This window comes from Alligator mississippiensis, chromosome 5, assembly GCF_030867095.1.
Source record: "Alligator mississippiensis isolate rAllMis1 chromosome 5, rAllMis1, whole genome shotgun sequence".
Lineage (NCBI taxonomy): Eukaryota > Metazoa > Chordata > Crocodylia > Alligatoridae > Alligator > Alligator mississippiensis.
The window spans coordinates 163,324,788-163,345,135 of record NC_081828.1 but is presented as its reverse complement, the minus strand read 5'-3'; the positions used below and the strand labels follow the sequence as shown (position 1 = coordinate 163,345,135).

At 39.2% G+C, this 20,348-nt stretch overlaps 1 protein-coding gene across 3 annotated transcripts in view; it reads left to right on the top strand.

Annotated features, from left to right (window-relative positions):
• The first annotated feature begins 275 nt into the window (after window positions 1–275).
• The window catches only part of AHR (aryl hydrocarbon receptor), a 101,203-nt gene continuing 81,130 nt past the window's right edge, over window positions 276–20,348 (top strand). Inside the window, exons 1-2 of one of the 3 annotated variants that reach the window (XM_059728947.1) lie at window positions 276–539; window positions 10,188–10,375. In XM_059728947.1, coding sequence (XP_059584930.1) covers window positions 484–539; window positions 10,188–10,375 — 244 coding nt within the window. In that variant the 5' untranslated portion in view covers window positions 276–483. Of the gene's footprint in view, window positions 540–10,187; window positions 10,376–20,348 lie in introns of those variants that run through there. The other 2 variants (XM_059728946.1, XM_059728949.1) reach the window with 2 other exon arrangements.

The window sequence follows — 20,348 nt, the reverse complement described above, 5'->3', positions numbered from 1 at the left end:
GGCAGGGCGGGGGAGCCCCGGGGCGAGGAGAAGCGAGGGTTGGGTGTGAGCGCCAGCACGTGCCCCCGGCCGGGGCGGCCCCAGGGCGGGGGCCGGCTCGTCCTACCCCCGGCTCTCACACCTTGCCCGCGGCCCGCAGCGTCCTCCCCAACATGGCGCCGCCGCCGCCCCGCGGGGGCCTCCTCAGCGGGGGCGGGGCAGCCGCCGGCGGGGCGGGGCGGGGCGAGACGAGACGAGGCGGCGGTTGCAGCGGGGGCTGCCGGCGGAGGGGAGTGCGGCGGGGCAGTGCCAGGCGGCGGCGGGGAGATCGCTCCCTCCCTCCGCGCGGGCAGGAGGCGCCGGGAAGCCCCGGCCGCCCCCGCACCTGCGCCCGGGGGAGCAGCCGCGGGTCACCTGCGCGCCCTCCTGGGGCCGCCGCGGCTCAGAGCGGGTCGGGCGCTGTGCGAGGCGGCGGCCGGGCCGGGCGGCGGCAGCAGCAGCAACATGAACCCCAATGTCACCTACGCCAGTCGGAAGCGGCGGAAGCCCGTGCAGAAGATGTAAGCCCGGGCGGGGTGGGGGCGGGTCTCGTCTCGGAGCAGGTGAGTCCGAGCAGCCCCCGGGCGGGGGGCGCTCGTCGCTCCGGCCGCCCAGCGGCGGCCCCCGGCGGGCGGGCGGGCGAGCGAGCCCGCGCTGCTGACCCGGGCGAGGCGGCGGCCGGCGGTGACCTAGTCTCAGGAGGCATCTAAGGTGACGGGCGGGCGGCCGCCTCGGGCCGGGATCGCTCCGCTCCGCCCCGCCCCGCCCCGCCGCACTCGGCGCGAGCCCGGGCCACGCCGGGGAGGCGGCAGTGCCCGGGGCTCGGGCCCGAGGGCGGATGGGCTCCCCTGCACCCCGGCGGGTTTCCAGAGTGACCCGCTTCCATGTGCCCCCCCACCCCGGTGCGTGCGGCGGGGCAGCTGCGCTTCGCCAGGCGCTGCCACGTCTGACCACGAGACACGTGTCGCTTGGCAGCTCCTGGGCCTGATCCCGACTGTGCCAGAGCCCCCGCCGCGTGGCGATCCTTGCTCCGCTGGGAATGGGCCTTAGGCTTGACTGGCCTGGCATCAGGGTTACTCGCATTTCTGTGACCGTCTATGCTAAGGGTTCCCCACCTTCTTTTGCACCAGGACCCGTTTGTAAACGCCGATTGGCAGTCCCGACCCGCTGCACCCGTGCCCCAGCCACTGGGGCAGGGTGGGCCCAAGCAGCCGCTCACAAGCTGGAAGTCTGCCAGCCTGCAAGAGCAGCCCCACAGTTTCCCATGTTTTTCTCCTATAAAGGAGAACGCATTTTTGACGTTTGTTTGCAGCCCTTTCATATACTTTTGCAGCCCACTTTTGGGTCACAACCCACAGGTTGAGAAATGCCGGTCTAGAGGAAGAAGATAGGTTTTGACATTTAGGTGTCAGGCATCTAGATGACTGGCTTTCGTAAAGAAGTAGAATACAAGACTGTAAGGAAGAAAAAGAGGACCCCCCCCCCCCCCCCCCATGATTCAAAGCCAAAGCAAGGTTCTTATTCTTGTTAATCGCGTGCATTTGTGCAGATAGCATTGCTGGAGTACATCTGCTACACTGAAATCCCTTCCAAAACGTAAGCAAAGGAGGAAAAGGAGTATTTGGGAGACTAGCTGAGTAAGCAGTATTCTTTTATTCAGCACAGCTTACAGCTCTTATTTTGGATTGCTGCTTTGGGCTAGGATGGCTGTTGCTATTACGGTTTGGGGGGGGAGGGGGTTGTTGTTTGCTTTTCAAAAGGAGATTTCTCTTTAAATGAAGGTGCTGTGTTATAGACTTTAAATAAAGAATTAAAAGCTCTGAAAAATTCTTGACTTGGGCAAACAGCAGCAGCCAGGCAGAAAGTGTGGCAATTATAGAAATAAATTGGGGGTGGTCATGCTTTGAGCTGGAGTCGGACTAGATAAACTTTTCTCCACATGTGAGTTGTGACCCAAAAATGGGTTGCAAGAATATACGAAATGGTTGCAAATAAACTTTACAATGGATCAACAAACTTTAAAAATGAATTCTCCTTTAAAGGAGAAAACTAGGAAACCGTGGCTTTTCCCCTGCAGGCTGGCAGAGTTCCATCCTGCATGGGGTTGCTTGGGACCCCCTTGTCCCAAACTGAGGGCCTGCGGGCGCGCAGTGGGTCGGGAGTGAGGGGCACTGGATTCGGACTTGCCATCAATGTTTACAAATGGGTCCCTTACAAAAAAGGTTGAGAACCACTGGACTAAGTGACCTCCTGAGGTCCCTTGCAACCCTAATGTTTTACGATTCTGTGATACTGTAAATAGGCCTATCTACTGTTGAGCTAAAATAGAGAGGTTGAGGTGTTAAAGCAATTCAGCAGTATAAATTTACATTTTATAAAGAAAATAGTAACTCTGTTGCTCTGCATGCAAGTGTATACACTCTACCACCTGTCCAGCTAATAACAACTTTCCAAGTCTATAATTTCTTTGGCTAAAACTTATTCAAAATTGTGGCAATATTTGCTTTTTCTGGTCAGAGAACTTCATGATTTGCTTACTAATAAATTCACTTTGATTACCAGATGTGCAAACTATTTTTATTTTGAGCTATTGATTGTTGTATAACAACTCACTGTTACTATTTTATATTTCTTATTTCAATTGGCTGAACTTCTCTTATTTGTTGAACCTGAAGAATATTTCCTTTTTTCATGAATGGAAACCAATCAACAACATTTTAGGGCTAAAGGGAAAATAAACATTTCTTCTTAAAGTAAATGTTTTTGGTTTGAATGTATCCTATATAGTTGGTGTTTTACCTACCTTATGGAGGAGGAAAAAAATGTTATTATATTACGTAGTGCCCTGTTTGATTGACAGACAACTTGTGCAACATAATTATTTTTTGTTCAGTGTATCATTTATTATCCTCCTCTTACTTACGCTGAATGGTCCTTGATTATTTTTTTATTTTTTTTTTTTGCATTTGTCCTCTTAGATGTTTCCTAAAGCTGCTCTACAGGCCCCAAAGGGTTTGATTTCTTCAATTAAAAACTAATCATAGTACATATCTTCGGGCAAAAAAGTTGAGTCAGTCAGAGAAGCAAACAGTTGTCAGAGCTGATTTAAGAGAGTTGGTTTTTGGTTACAGTCTATTGTTGGGTAGTAAAGCTTTTACATGTTTGTAAAAAGATTTGTGTGCTGTCTATGCCTTCCTAAAACCAAGGTGTCCCACCAGTGGGATGCAATTAGCCTAGCATCAACTTAATTCCGAATTCAGACCTCTTGAGAAAGCGGTTTTAAAGTAGAAGAAAGTACATACTTCAGTGATTAGAGTAAGTTGTTTTTACATTTGTCATATAAGGAAGAGATGAAATCTGTGAAAATGTGTGTTTGTTACTTCCTTTGTTACATGTGAAACTGCCTGAAGCATGACAGAAGCATTGCCTATGATATTAGGCAATCAGTATGTATGAATACCTTTTTTCTCAGTTGTGTAACGGCAATTTTTACAAGAAAATCTAAATTCTGATTTTTTGTGAGTGAAAAACAATGGTTGAAGATTATAGGCATAATTTGAAGCTAACTTGAAATACTGTAGGCAGTACACAGGACAGAAGTTGATAGGGGGGCTTGGACCATTGCTGTGACAGTGCTAAGTATTGGAAAATAATATTTTCTGGTTCTGTAGAGAGCTATCTTTCCATTGCAATAGATGTTTATAAAATATTTAATTTTTAAAGTAATGTAATAGCAATCTAAAACGTAGGAATACTTGCTTTTTTGTTGAAGAAGTAAACACCCTGGTAAACAGAGTGTAATTCTGCCCACTCCCAAAAAATCTTGTCATGTTTTAGGGAAAATGCTTTCTTGTTGCTTTTTAATATTTTTATTTCTATTGTATTGATTGAACAATGTGGCTTCCCCCTAGTGGCCATATTTCCGTGGCTGCGTAAGAATAATGTAACCAGATGAGTGAATAGCATGTTTTATTGTTCTAAGTTACTGAATTCAAATGTTCAAGTGTGTTCAGTTTTCATGAATCATTGGACTCTAGTGCTAATTTATTAACAGCATTTTTCACACCAGGCAGAATAAAATGCAAGTTATACAAAATGAGGATTTGTTGTAAATTGATTGTAACCTTAGGGAAGAGTGCAATGAAGTATGTTAAATATTTTCTTTAAATATTAATTTAACTGATTTTATGGTTTTGTGAAGCAGAGTACATAAACAGTTAAAAAGCAGGTATCTTTTAAATTGGCAATTGAATAAATCCTGGTAGCAGGGGATTAATGAGGGCTCAAAGTTACTATCATGTATTCACAATTGAGAGTTCTGATCTTAAGCTTAATTGCATGGAAGGTGAACAAGAAAATGTGACTGGCTTTATGCAGTAATTATATAAATAGGATCCAGATAAAATATTCCTGGAAAACATGTTTACTTAGTGGTTTGGTTGATTCTTTAAAATAGGATTAAGGCATGCCAATACAGAAGGTAAAGTAGAGATACTTGTGCTGTCATTGGTTCTCCCTTACCTATAGATAGGTTTTCTTTTTCCAGAGCCGTTATGAATGCTTTTCATTATCTCCAACTGAGATTACAGACTGGACAGAAATAATAGTAAAATCCAACTACAGGCTTTCTTTTTTTAACAATGAACACCTATTTTTGCAGTCAAACATGTCAGTTTGTAGCAGATGCTACTTTAAAGTTAAAAGAAACTTTATGTTCTTTTGTTTAAAATAAAAAAATGCATACCTACTCAAACTACACAAAAAGTCTTACTGTAATATATACAATGTGTTGTGTGAAATTGGGTAAAGAAAAGCTATACACCTAAATAGTTACACATTCCTGTATTATACACAATGTTTGCTACTTAAATCATTCCCATTAATTTTTTTTTTCTCGGTGCTTCGTACATGGAAACATTAAAAAAAATCCATTATTAAGATTTTTATTTTCTAGAAGTTAGTCAGGCAGTATGGTGGGAAGCAAGCAAATTATTAATCCATGGCACATATTCTTAAAAATTAAATATTGAAAGTCTGTTGGCATGAAACTTTTCACATTAGTTGTTTGGTGTGACAGCTATGTCCAGTCTTGCAATAAGGGAGGATGCAAAACTATTCTTGCCACACCTCCGGGTACTTTGTTAAAATAATAGCCTTATACTTTAAACTGTTTGAAAACTCTTCTGGCACATAGCATCTGATTAAGTAGGCTGTTGTCACCTGTGAAAGCTTCTACCGCTTTGAACAAATTAGCTTTTAAGATGCCATTCTGCCCTGTCTTCTGTCCAGAGACTGGTCAGAACAGAACTGCTGCCTCATTCAGATAGGTGTGCCTCCATCTCAGATCAAAGGGGTCAGTAGTCCACAGAAGTCCTGTCCTACCCACACCATTCCCAAACTACACATCTATCCTATTATTAATAGCAAATACAATGGAGGGAAGTGTGAAGGAAGTGTTTTAAAAAATCAACCTTATGCTTAGGATTTTTAGTAGCTTGGGGAAATAGTATGACATTTGAGGATGGCATTTATTACATCAGTACAGGTGGATTGTAGTGGTATAAGAATTTCAGGGAATGACTAGTTTGAAAGTGTGATGGTGCCTATAGTGGGCTATCAACTTTATTTAATTAAAAAACAAAATTTCTTATTTTATTGAAATACTTATTTTCAAATCACCTATACCTTTTACATGTCCATTTTCATATAGTTAACATGTGGTTGTTAATTATTTGAAAGGATAACTTCATTGATTTCATTTGTAATCTACAGTGATGTCCCTACAAATGATATAGGCACATCACATTCACCGTAGGCTGCAGATTGACTAAATAAGTTTAAAAATAATTATCTTGCCTGTTATATAAAAGTGGGCTATGAAAACATGCAGCACTTTGCAGCCCATATATAGCCCATCAATAGGTGACAGATGCCTATTCTTCCCTAGGGTCCCTGAAACCCTCTTTCTCTTTTTAGGGAATAAAAAAGATCCCTAACATTTCTAATCAATTTTCTCATGACATGTTTAACAGTATAATTTTCCATGTCTTTCTTGCTCTTGTTGCATGTTCTTTTTTCTTTCTGCTTTCGCTTCACATCGTCTTTTTCTTGTAAGAGATCACAAAGTCCCTTTTTCCCTTGTGATCTTTTCACTGTGTTTCTTTACTCCTTCCAACCTTAATAAATATACCAACTTTATTTACAACTGTTTCAAATTTATTTAATTTTTTTAAAATCTGCTGGTGGGTATTGAATTTTTCTTTGGTCTTTTGGTATAAATTAAGGATGAAGACCCATGCTTTTTAAAATTGTATATATCTAAATATATTTTGGGTCAATACACGCAAGTATGGAACCTACTCTGTAGTATGCCTGGGAAAAGTGTTCAAATTATATGTCAGGTTGGTAACTGAATTTAATCTTATTTTATCTCTCCATGACCACACTTGCTTGTCTTGAGCTATAGATTGCCGTTTAATTTGGAGAGATTAATTTAAAATGACCTCTGAGTAACTGATTTATTAGAGAATTCAGATCTCTGATAATTGATTTTAAAGGTTGGAGAAACAGAATTGGAAGGGGATTTGTTTCCTCCTGAAGTATTTTTGGTTTTTCACTCAAAGTATACACACTTAGGATTAATCTGGACAAAGCATTTATTTTCACTTGAGATTAAATTGCTACAATGCATTTACTGCTGAAGTCTCCATAACTGATGCACACTTTAGTCAGCCATTTAAATTTGTATATGGGAAATGGCACACACAGTGCCCCTCTGTTCTCCTCACTGATTTCCTGATGGCTGTTCTAGGCTTTTATTCCTCCTAACAGATTCAGCTTACATCCTAGTTTTTACTGTGTGGAAGGGGATAGTTAAGGAAAATAAATGTTTAGATGGGGAAAAGACAAAGAAATGGTGAGTTTATTAGCTTCTTGGCTATCCAGAACCTCAGTACTATCGTATCTCATACTCAGTATTTCCAATGTCATTGTGCATTAGCTAAAGTAAAGAAAAAAAGAAACAACAAAAAGACTTCAAAGTAACCAGACTCATAAACGTCCCATCCCCAACAATTGGAACTGGTCCAGCTCCATTAACAAACTCTGTCATCCACTAAATCAGTTGTATAATACCTCCTGTAATTTCTAGTTAGCTTGTCAACTTGCCTGTGGATGTTACGTGTTTAAATGGAAAATGGGGGTGGAGATAAATTGTGGCATTGGCTTTTTATTCTCTTGGCTCTTTGTGACTTAGTAACAAAGGGATCAGACACTGCAAGCTATTGCATGAGAAGATACACTTTCTGAAGATGGATACAGCTGACTAAAATGTGCAACTGTATGAATGGATGGCTCACTCTTGCTGCCCAAAGTTATTAATATAAATTTAGTAGTAGTTTTCTAATCCAGTTCTTACTGGCAGTTGTATACACAAATAAGTCAGTTGCAGGGACATGTAATATTATTAGTTGGGATGGTTGTGGGAAAGGTGGGTTATCTTCGGCTGGGGTGAGCTGCAGGTAACCTAAAGTTGAGCTGCCTATTTGGCTCATGATTGCACTTAGAAAGCCAAGACTCAAAATAGAGGCCTTGGTTCTCCTGTTGCTCAAAGCCACATAATCAGTTTACCTCAAATTGTATTTGACAAGGCACCCACCACACACAGTGCTCTTTTCATTTTGGATTTTTTCAAAGTCAGAATTTTCACAACTGTTCATTCCCTTTTCTGTATCCTCCCCCCGCTGCCCTTTTCCCCATAAATCTATTCCTGGTCCAATCTCCAAACAGTGGAAAAACTGACCCTTTATTTCTGGAACAAGCTCAGTATTAGTGGGGATTAATATAAGTACCATATTAGTTGCTGTCCTGGAGGTTTTGTGTGTATCTGTAAACATGCTATATTATAGTCTCTATTAAATAGCAAATGCAGGGAATGCAATGGGACATCTCTTTAATGGTAACAGCAGTACACTTTTTTAATATTGAAAGTGGACAGCTAACAAAAATTAAACTTAAGTACTTGCCAGTTAGAAAATAGTGTTACTGGAGAAGCACCTGCCCTTTAAAAATAGATTTAAAAGGATTAGACCTTAAGTAAAATTGTCAACACAATCTTTCAGCCAAAATAAAAAGGGGAAACTCAATTGAAATGGAGAAATATGAGGCAACAACGTGTATGACATTATGCATGTATGATACGATTTCAATTCTATCCATTATTTATTTGACTGGAAATCATGAAACTGTCTTGCAGTTCAGATCATATCTGCATTTCATCACTGCTGAAAATACTACAGGAGCTTTTAAATTGCTAGCTAGTGCAAAATATTAAGTTGATTGAAGTCAGTACTTTGAATTAAGTGCTCCCAGGACTATTTAGACTAAATAAAGCCTTTAGGTACAGACAGGCATGTCATGTCTTGCAAAACCAATATGCATAATAAAATAGGATAAATCATAGCAGACTGACAACTTTATAAACTTACATAAAAGTGAACGATAATATAGAAGCAGTAACCCATAGCCTCTCCACTTAAACTGTGATTTCCTAATTGCATGCATGTTGGAATACAATACAAAGCTAATCTGTTAACAAAGTATTTGCTTATAACGATTGAATATAATTTCAGGTAACATAGATGAGTGAGGGACACAACCCAGTTCTTTAACTTTAATACGTATAAAAGATTGTGAAAATTCGAGGGCATGGCAAAGGAAATTTATAGTGGGTGTAAATGGAAACTAGAAGCAAGATTATATAAACCCTATTATATAATTCATGTTGGAGCACTGTTACTTTAGCTGTATTTGAACAGTATATTTTGGCAATTTGTTGTCACACATGCTATAAATTTTGGGATTATCTGAAAGTTGAAGGGCAGTTTTGTGCTTGTAGCAGGGAATGCTCACTATGCTTTTGGCTCTGAGAGGATGTTGCTTGGTGCCTGCATGCATCTCCCCCACTAAAATCTAATTAAAAGCATCTAAATCAGTGGCTTCTTCAGGAACTCCCAGTATGTTTTAGTGTGTTGTCCTAGATTAGAAGGGATCTGGGGCAGGGGCTTGTCTGATAATAACAATGTTTTCAGCAAAGAAGTTCACGGTTTATTTTCAGTTGACAAATAAATTAACTGTACAGTAAACTGAACATGTATCAAGTAGTCTTCAGGATCAATACAAAGAATTGATTTTCATCGCATCATATTTATTAAATTTTTATTTTTTGATGACTAGTCTTTTCTTTTTAAAATAAAGCAATTGTAAAATGAGATGTGATTTTTAGTACATACTGGTCTAAATTTATAATCTTTTAACACATTTCAATAAAGAGTCTGCAACCCTGGTGCTCTATTAAAAATAAAACCCCTTAGAGTTATGCAGACTTTTCTGTGTGATGAAAGGGGTAGGGGAATATCTAACTTTATAAATATGCCACAGTTGATGTGAAGGGCTTGATCTAGTGAGGAAGCCGGAGTCTGTGCCACTGGCATGCTTTGGGCCTTGGTCCCGTTTATTGGATGCATCATTATGTAACTCAAGAGTAAATTTCATTTAACATCCTAATGCAGCTGGTTGACACGCATCACTAGCAGAAAGAATTATCAATTAAAGAAACAATCTGTCCTTCACCATTTTAATGCATTTAATAGGAATAGGAAAATATTGAGCTGTATAATTGTTTAAATAAATGTGCTTAAACATGGGTGCATAGTTATAGTATAGAATCTTCTAGGGAGCGAAAACACATACCAAATCTAGAATAAAGACTGTATTTAATTATAAAATTATATGTTGTAAAGGTTAATTAACCAATGGGAATTCTTTTTTTAAAGAAAGCAAAGTAACTGAAATACAGTTGGAAAAGTTGATTAAAGTTGTTTTAAATTGACTTATTGTTGATTTTGGCTGCCATGACTTAAATAAAACTATGCTGCTGATTGTTGCTGAGCTAAGTTTATTTGAACTCAGTCTCAGCTGTTACTTTTCACTGAAGAATGTACAAGTCATTCTGGTAAAGGAGATACATATTTTAAGTTTAAAAAATGACTTGTACAGGTAGTCATCAATTTAAATGGGAAAAATTTGCTGCCTGTCTATGAAAGAAATAGCTATGATATAATATTTTGTGGGATAAAAGTTTGTGTTAATACAGTTTCTCTTTTTCACAGAGTAAAGCCATCTCCAGTTGAAGGAGTCAAGTCCAATCCATCCAAGAGACACAGAGACCGGTTGAATGCAGAGTTAGATCGCTTGGCTAGCCTTCTGCCTTTCCCACAAGATGTTATCGCCAAGCTGGATAAACTGTCTGTGCTTAGGCTTAGCGTCAGTTACCTGAGAGCCAAAAGTTTCTTTGATGGTAAGAGCTTAGAATTTAATTTTTCTTGGACTGCTTATAAAATTCTCTTGGTACTGTATGTCAGTTTCAGCTGTTTAAGTACTTAAAAATGTTGAATTTATTTATAGTTTTATGAAATGTCCAGGTCTTTGGTGATGTACAGTATAATTTTATAAAATCAGTTTTCCAGTTTCTTGAAAACCAGATTCATCTACTTGTATTTCATTTAATTTACCATCCTTTGAAAAGTTTGCACTTGAAAGTAATATGACTTTTCCAGATCTTTTCCTTAAGCTTTCAAAGCCTTAGTGATATAAGATTTTTTTAAAGAAAGACCTTAATAAAATTATTGCTATACTTGCAACCCTTTTTCCTATGAATTTTCCATAAGTTGGAAGTTTTCCTTTGCGATGCGGCAAAGATAATTTTGTTCTGAGTACTTATTGTTACATTCTCTTACCATAACTTGCTTTGCCTTTGAAACCAGTGGAGGAAGTGAAAATAATTAAGACAGATCCTCTCCTGTCCTGTGTTCAAGCTCGATTTTCACATGAGAGTGGGAGGTATTCAAAACCAGTTTTGGTTCCCTCATTCTGTGGGCTGCCTGGCATTGCCCCCGTCTCTAGTACACACAGCATCCCATAGGGCACATCTACACATATGCTTTACTGCAGTTGACAAATTAGCTCTACAGTTAAGCATCACCATCTACATCTGTGCCAGTATTAAGGTGCAATAGATCAGTTTAATGTGCACTAAGATAGCGCTGTTCCCCTAGAGTTATTTACTGTGCCAAAGCACATGTTTAGATGGTGGCCAGGGCTGGCTAGGGCATGAGGGTATAAAGGTGCAGGGCTGCCTGCTGCCCAGCCCTGCACTTCGACACCTTCGTTCCCCAACCAGCCCCTCTGTAACCCAAAAATGACCTGCAGCCCAGGCCTGACCCCCCCCCCCCCCCCCCAAAACCCTCCTGCCAGCCTGGGGGTGCTCTGCCTCGGCTCAAACTGCTGCAGTCCCAGGCACAGCATGTGCACCCTAGACCACAGCAGTTTGAGCATCTACACATGCTATTTAGGCACACAAACTGGTGGAGTTTATCACTGCACTTTAATGGTACATGTAGATGCCTCCACAGAGTGTAAATTTAGTCGAGCAGCTTATTTCCTTACATCATCTGAGAATTGATGCTCTCTGTATCTCCCCTAGAGAAACTGTCTAGGATTCAATGGTTGGTTTAATGCCAGCTGAGAGCTGCTATAGCAGTGCAAGAATATTTGAATAAAATCGGTCTTTTTTGTTGGTATCAGTTGTTATGATGTGGCAGTTGAATTTCTGTCTATAGATGCAATTTAAGTTCATCAGCTAGACAAATAGATGAACTTCAGCTAATGGTGAAGCCAACTGTAAAGTTGGAAGTACTTCTTACGTAGCCGTATGATGTTACAATCTTCTGGCCTTATCCGCTACTGGTGTAATGTTTTGGCCTGATAATACAATTACTTATCTAGGATAATTAGGTTTCAAATTCTAGCTAAGAGAGTTTCATAATTGTTTTTTCCCCTGTACGTCTCCAGTGCAGAACTAGCATTTATATTGCATATAATTATTAATTAACCCTAGTACACTTTTTGTCCTTTTTGATTTTTTTTTTCTGCCTTGTCGAGTAAATGGTCTATGTAATGTCTGCTTTTGGGATTGTTAAAGATAGTTGAAAATATAAACCTGGTCACAGTAGATCTGGTTGAAGATTTTCCAACAGAAACTATGCTTATTGTCATGAAATCAACATGTTTTAGAGAAATGTATAGGTTTCCTCAAAATGTTAATGGAAAACTATCTAGAAGTTCCATTTTAATAAGAGCAAAACATTTTCTTTTTTGCATATATATCAAAGCAAGGTGTTTTAGCCTTATCAAGAAAAAATATTTCAGAATATTTCGTTTTCCCAAATATTTAGAGACTTCAGCTGCTTGTTCCTGGGATGAAATTTAGAAAATTCCTAATTTTTCTATGAGATAAAAATCAGAAATAAATCAGAATCAGACTTTCTTTTTTTTTTCAGTTCTTGCTCAACAAAATAACTTTCATCTTTCAAAGTCTGTGAATAGTGACTGACATTCCTGTCCAAGTTGTGCGCGAGTCTGTGCTTTTACGAATCCTTTTAAGGATCAGATCTTGATTCAGGTTCATGCTTTACAAAAGTATGCCAAAAACCTCAAATATCCCACCCCAAACTTGTCTTACATTGCTTGCATCTTGGTAAGTCTAGATGTGGAAACAGTTTCCATTCATTCAAAGAAATTATGAATTTTATCTTGTCCTTTTGGCATCAGAGAAGTATGTGTACTCTTCAGGGTACAAATAATTTTCAGTGGGTCCAGATTTGTAGCAAGATAATACAGTATAGAACTGAAAATGCAGTCTTTTAGGATGAAAGCCATGGAATTTGCACAGCAGTATGCAACTGATGTACCGTATTGGACATCAGTAGTTGTGATATGTGAGGTGTTTTTAAATTTTGTTGTATAGAAATAAGTTATTTTGCAGAATATTGATATATCTGTCTGTAGGAAACATAAAGTGTTCATTTTCTAGTAAAAAGCATTATGTGCATATACTACAAGAGTATTATGGCAATATCCGTTAAGCTGTATGTAGAAATGGTTAGGAATACAAAGAGAAACAGCCTGTATTAGACAGGTGCTCATCTATCTTAAGTAGAATTGTCAATGTAAGGGTTTTTAAAAGTTTTTCTTGTAAAAAGACTTTCATTATTTGTTTCCCAACTTTAATAAGATACTTTAAGTATATAAGTGGGTTAGTAATTGAAAATCTGTCTCATTGTGTTAATGTGTACAACAAATTGTTATCGCTAAAAGCGAAGGGCTGCAAATAAACGTAAATGTCTAAGATTTCAACAGATTCAATATTAGGAGTGGCAGTAATCTTAATCTCATCACTATTTTAGTAGACCTATCAGATAGTTATCTAACAAAATTCCAACCTAAAACTGTTCACCAAAAGAAAATCACTAATGTGGCTACAGTTCGGATGCATGATTCTACACCCCCCACCACCCAATTGTAAAGTGTATTTTAAAACGGAGGTGCCCTCTACAGTATATTATGTATAGCAGGCCTTTCAGAGAAACATAGTTTACCATATTTTGTGCTGTGAGCTCAGCTATCCTATACATAGAATAAACCTGATGGTCAAAATGCTCACCTTTTAGCATTTACTTCAACTTCAGTGCATAGCCTGAACCACCAGCCTGAAGTAAAGGGAAACGCTAAATGAATAACAGGATGCAAACGGGGGGGTGTGTGGATTCCTGCGGAAAGTAAAATATAAACGTGTAATCATATGATCTTGTTTGAAAGGAAACCCAAGTTTTTGCTGTAACAATAGATATTTTTTCAAAGAAAGCACTTACATTTTTCCAAGTTTAAATAATCCAGAGTGGATGTCTGTTTTCTGAAGACGGAAGTCTGTGAAAGAAAAAACTACTTTTGTAAAACACATGAGTAGAAATCACATGTTTGGAGTTTTTTAGTAGGGTTTTTTTGTTTTTTGTTTTGTTTTTTTTTCATTTAACTAGCCATCTTTCAATCATAGCCCTGAAAGAGGAAAGTGGAAAAAAAATTTCATGGGTTTCTCAGTCATTAAGATGATAATAGTGTTTCCATGTCTAAGATTGCACATGTTCTTAGATTTAAACAACTAAAGAATTATAGAGATTTCATTTTTATTAGAAAACTAGTAGGGAAGGTGAACTCAATTTCTGCTGCATTGTAGTATTAGAAAGCACACCTTTTTCAGTGATTATGACCTTATTTTGTCTATATGAGGATTTTTTTTGGTTTGGGAGGGCTGGGTTGACAAACCAAAGTGGTTGTTCTGACATCTTGTTTGGGTCTTTAAGCTGTAGTACAGTTGAGTTGTTCTAATTTTGGGTCACTGCAACTTCAGATATGCCATTTTATTGACACAGCATTCACAGCTGTGTAGAACTATGGAAAAATGTGTGCTCATTGTCTTGGTTTTTATAAGATCAACTGGTAACCATTTACTTGACTTGTAAAAAAGGTCTATTAATATATTAACAAGTTTTCTCATATTTACAGGGTGGAAGTTAGACTGAAGGGCAAAGTATAGTTAAATAGAATTACTATTATGGCATGCTAGTATATTTGTCTTATTTTGGGGAGCAATCTAACTTGCATTTGCCTTGTTAAATTTTGTATTTAAAATTCCAAAGGGTAAGAAAGAGGATTCATGGAAGCTCAGATAAAGTAGCTGTTCTTCATGTTTATCTGGTTAGCATAATGAGCCTAATCAATCTGAAGTATCAAAACCTGAAATCCAAGCATAGTCTCCAGGTTTGGTAATATAAATTATTACAAATGATGTTAAAACTAAAAGTTTTTCTTAGAAATCTACTTGTCTGTGATAAATAAAATGATATATGAAGTCATAAGCTGTACTTAATATCAAAGTGGGGAAATTATACAATTTAAAACGCTCAACACAATGCCCCTGAACTACTCATGGTACTGTAATTTTGTTATATCAAAAGGTCTTAGGAACAGTGTTTAGCATTTTGCTTATTAATATGACTCTCTCCATTTTTATTAATTCCTGTGGTTTTGAGAATGCAGTCCTTCTCTTCCTTAGTGTACAGTATCTGGAGTTGCAGAAGAAAATTTCTGTTCAAAATTGGTTTCTTATGGTCTATGAAAGTGAGTTTTAGCAAGTCCAGCAACAAATAATTTAATGTACAGTTTTTTCTATTAAAGTTGCATTGCTTAAGTTTGCTTTGAAATATAATTAACACATGTTATTTGACCTTAATTGCCTCGTGCATCTTGTCAACATGCTCATCGTGGCAAATTTATTTTGTTTCAGTTTACTACCTCTACTGCAAATCATGCTGGTGGTCTGCAATCAGCTTCCCGCTGTGCTATACAGCATAAAATCATAATAGAGGCAGTCTCTATTATAGAGGATTAAAAATGGGGGAAACACAACAGGGGAATGGGAGGAAAGCAGGGAATCCAGTGATCCCAGCAGAGCAGCTGATTAACTGGTATATATAACCTTTTTCGAGGTGCTAGACTTTATAAAGGGGTGGTTCAAGTGATGTCCAAGAACACTTCCAGGGGTCCCTTTGAACATTTAAGAATGGCTTAAGTCTCCCATAGAGCCTTTATGCACATTTTCATAGAATTTGAGTTTAGAAGAGTTAATTAGATCTTCTATTCTACCTGTATATATAGCCATTACATTTTACTGTCATGGTTTTACTTGTTTGTGTAGCAGGTCTTCCAGATACCTCAGGTTTGATTTGACAACTTGGAGCTAGATAATCCATCCCTTTCCTTGGTAAATTTTACACAGTGGTTAAATACCCTCACTGGTTTTATCAGGCCTTATTTTTTAAGTTCTGAATTTGTCTGGTTTCAGGTTCTAATCAGTAGTTTTTGTTCTGCTATTCTCTACAGTATTAGAGCTCTTTTTATAGCTGCAGTAATAGTTTCTCCCTGTGGAATTACTTTTAATTACTTCTACACTGTAATCAAGTCATCTGTAATCTTCTTTATGAATGAGCCATTTGCCTGTTATTGAAAGCCACTTTTTCCAGTCCTCCTTTGTGAGGTGATTGATCCAGTAGGCGTTCAGAGCATGGTTACCAGATCAGACTCCAGAAAAAATGCAGTGGTGTCTGCTACTTTCTTTTAAAATCCCAGGCAGAAGAGGAGGGGCAGCAGGTTGAAGTGGTGAGTGTTTGTGCAAGTGCTCTGCCTACTTAGTTACTTATAAAAGAGAATCATCTTCATCTCCTCTTAATATCTGAAGGAGTGAACCCTACTCAGTTTTTAAGAGAAGGTTTAAGGTCTTAACTTCAGGATAAGGAGAGGGTTCAGGATTGTGAATTTTGAGTCGAGGGAGGCAGCTAATTTTGCCCCTCCCTGGAGTATAATATTCACTTCTGTCTGGCTAGGTTAAATGGTTCCTTGCTTAGCATATTCTTTTGTGAATTGCACTCTGAAGTGCCTTATCTCTTCCCATGCATTGTATAGGAAACCAGCTTGCCCTACTACTGTCTGTGTATTCTGCGGCAGGAGCTAGGAACCTAAATTTACTTGCTGTGATTATTTTGTGGATCTGAGATCCTGACTTCTAAATAGTTTTCAAGTCACTAGTTACAATCTTCCTATTCTGTAGCCTTGCATTGCATTTCTTATTCCTAGATTTATAATTGAATTTGGCTGTTTTAAAGTGCATTGTCTAAATAGACCCAGCCTAAAAAACAATCCAGATTGTGTGCGTCTGTCCTGTCCTCCACAAATCCTTGTCATTAGTCAATTTTATCAGCAATTTTTATATTTAGTGCAAAATTGGGTATTTGCCTCTCTCAAACTGCTGATTAGAGCTGGTTGGCATGGTTCAGGAGCCCCTGGTATGGGTCAGATCTTGGCCCAGAGGGTGTAAAGGAACACACTGTGTAGACCAAGTTAAGGCCGTACATCTGAAAGTATGGAAACGTGTACTTGGAGCAGTTTCAGAAGGGCAGCAGCTGTTACATTCTGGTTGTTATATGTGAACAGGTTAGGAATGACACAAATGTAGCAAAACTGCTCCAGCTTCAACACTGCTTCATCAAGTCTTACCAGTGGAGTCGTTTTGATGTATTTGTATCATTTCTGGTTTGTCCACCCATAATGTTTAGAACCTAACAGCTGCTGCCAATTTTAAAAGTTTCCCTTTTTGAAACGGTGCCAAATATGCATGTGTCCATACCCTGAGGTGCTTCTTGGTATTGCAAACCCTTTGTCAATCTAATTCTGTTCATTTCAGTTTAGTGCTCCTGAAAGGTTCCAAGTTAACAGTGGTCTGTTCACAGAATGCCCCTGTTACATTTTATAGCATATGTGGGGATTACATAATGCATTGGCAATGTCAGGGAGGCATGAAAGGGCCCATGCCCTTCCCCCCTCCCCCCCAAGAGTTCTGTGCTGACAGTGGGGTGCAGGGCAAAGGGTTGCAGCCTGGCCAGAGCCTGGCAGCAGGGGGGTGGGCATCAGCAGCATGACTTCTGCAGCAGCAGCAGGGCATAGAGCTTCAATGAAGCTGGACCCAATGCGCAGCAGTGGTGGTGGCAGTGCAGAGTTGTGCCGTGCCCCCCCCCCCCCCCCCCCACTGTCAGTACTTACGCATCACCTATGATATAATGCAAGCATTTGTTTTGTTACGTTATCTCCTAGACTGTGATCTTGCAGATATTTATGCACATGAATATTCTTATTGGGTGTCATGGGATAAATCATGTTTGCAAGATCAGAGCCTAAGGATGAGTGTTGTCCAAGGAAAACTGAATACTAAAATGATCGGGATTGACATCTTGAGCATAAGCATCAGCCCAAGAAACAGAATGGGTAGAAAGATCAAGCTGTCTTATAGAACAGAGCATGATGTATTGCAAATCTATAATGTTGTAGTACCCAAAAGTCGCATTCCAGTTGGGCCCCATTGTGCTTGGCATTGTAGATACTGTAGTTGACAATAATTCTTCCTCAAAGATGCTTTCAGCCTAAAAGTTTAAGGAGATGTAAAGATTGTTGGTGAAATCCTGGCCTTACTGAAGTTGAATGGCAAACTCTCATTGATTTTTAAGCTAGAATTTTATTCCTCAGATTTGTTCCTTGTTCGATTATAGTTTTAAAAATAAGTGAAATTTAAAATGATAAAAGGACTTAGAATTATTTGAGTTTTTCCTTATAAATACATGATATGCAGTTAAGACTGCAAAAGCTTCTTAATGCTTTGTGTTCTTTTATGACTCAGCATTTTCCCCTTACATGTGCTGGTTGATACCAGAAATGTCCTAGATTTTCCTGTTTGACTTCATCTGTTCTGACTTTATCTGTACTTTGATAAGGAAATGACATACTTGTATGGTTGAGCTCTGTAGATGTTTACAGTTCTAGCCATTTATAACATAATCTATTTTCCCTATATAAACAACAACTTCAGTTCTTAAATCAGTTCCTACTCTGAGCATACTTTTATGGAACAGTTAGTGATTGCTTTGTGAACAAGTCTAAAGTTTAGAGCAGCCTCAGTCAAATATTTTTCTTAAGCTTTGAAGCTAAGGTACTGTTGTAATCAATGTAGAATAAGTTTTCAAAAACTTTACCAGATCAATTTATATTGATGATGTTTTTTAATTTTTTTTAAAGTATTATGCTACTTTCTAGAGCTGTACTACGAACAGTTATACTTTAGTTCATAACATGCTTAATTTATCAGCAAACACAAAAAGGCTCCAGTTATCCAGAACTTTTAAGAAGAGGGAAATTGATTCGAGTGTTGTCTTCAGCAGTCTCTACACTAGTGGTTCACTCTAAACGTTTTAGACTCAAAGCACCCCTCAGTAGACTCAAGGCACCCCTTAGAAACTGCCTGCTATTAGTTTTCACTCATTTTTTGACTACAGAAAAATAATAGAGGAATTTTTCTGTTACAAGGAACTTGGACCACAACAGGTCATTAATGCTACGAATTCCTATTTTAAAAGACTACCCTATTTGAAATCTACACTGAAACTTGCATTGATTAACCTTGTGCTGATCTTATGCTGAGATGATAAAATGAAGTTTTCCATCTCAGTGCCATGATGGACTAGATGTCAAAATAGTGAAAACAATTTCATGTGGCATTCCATTGAAAATAAATCATAGTTACTAGAGGCACTTAAATGAAATGTAGCAGTTTTCCTTTTCTTTTTTCAGACGGAAGTGTTATGTGAAATTGCTTTAGGAAGTTGCAGATTAATTTGGCTTGCTAACTATGAACTTTAAAGTGATATGCAAATGAGAACATTTTAATCACCTTCGGTAATACCTGCTGAATGCTACTTCTGAACAAGTTAAGAAGGGCATTCAATATAATACTTGAAATCTGATCTGTGGGGATGGGGAAATGGGAAACAGTTGGTATGTGCCCTTTTACTACTTTACGTCAGTGAGGGCTTTTAATAAGCTTGTAAATACACCCCCATACTTGACCCCAGTGGACCAATTTGAACTAGTTATATAATTAGAAACATTTGAGATGAAGCCTATACTCCTCTAGTTCAATATCCCATCTCCAATATTGGCAAGCACCAGATGTCTTGGAAGAAGATGCAACAAACTATTCAATCCTTCTTTGAGCTGTTCTAAATTCTTAACCTTAATGACATCCTGTGGCAGCAATGAGTTCTAGTTATAGATAAAGCAAAAATGTATTTTATTTTTCAGTTTTGATTTTTGCCACATCTTAATTTCATTGAGTGTATTACTCCTCTTGTGTTCTGAGATAAAAGCCATGTCAATACTGCTTCTCTGTGGACTCTGAACTCCGGGACTGCTGCCAAGAAACAAGCAATTAGGAAGACAAGATGGCCAAACGGATTCTGAGAATTAGGGCTGTGCAAAGCATTGGTCACTGATTCGGTTTGGAGGAGATTCGGCCTGATTTAGCAGCTGAATCTCCGAATCAAATAAGGAGACCCATTAATCTGTCCGAATCAAATCGGAAGCCTCTGATTTAATTCAGATAGATTCAATGATTTGGCCATATAAAGCTGTGTCTATTTTTTTTTTCTATGTACTTCAAGGTACAGGGTGTGGCTTGTGAATGCTGAGATGGTGGGGCAGATAGAGCGTCCCATGGGAGCGCAGGGAGGTCCCCCGTGTGCTCAGCAGCAGACCCAGAAGTGGACCAGAAGTACTTTGGTCCACTTCTGAGTCCTCTGTGGAGTATGCAGGGGATCCCTCCCACCCCCGGGCTGCCTCCTGGATCTGGGGGGACACCCGGGGTCTAGCTCTGCTCTGCAGCTGAGGGCAGTGGGACAAGGCTGCATGTGCCATAGCCTAGGGTCCTTGGCTGCTTCCCACCCCTGGGCTGGGTGGTGCCAAGGGACCTGCCATGGGCTGGATAAAATCCTGTG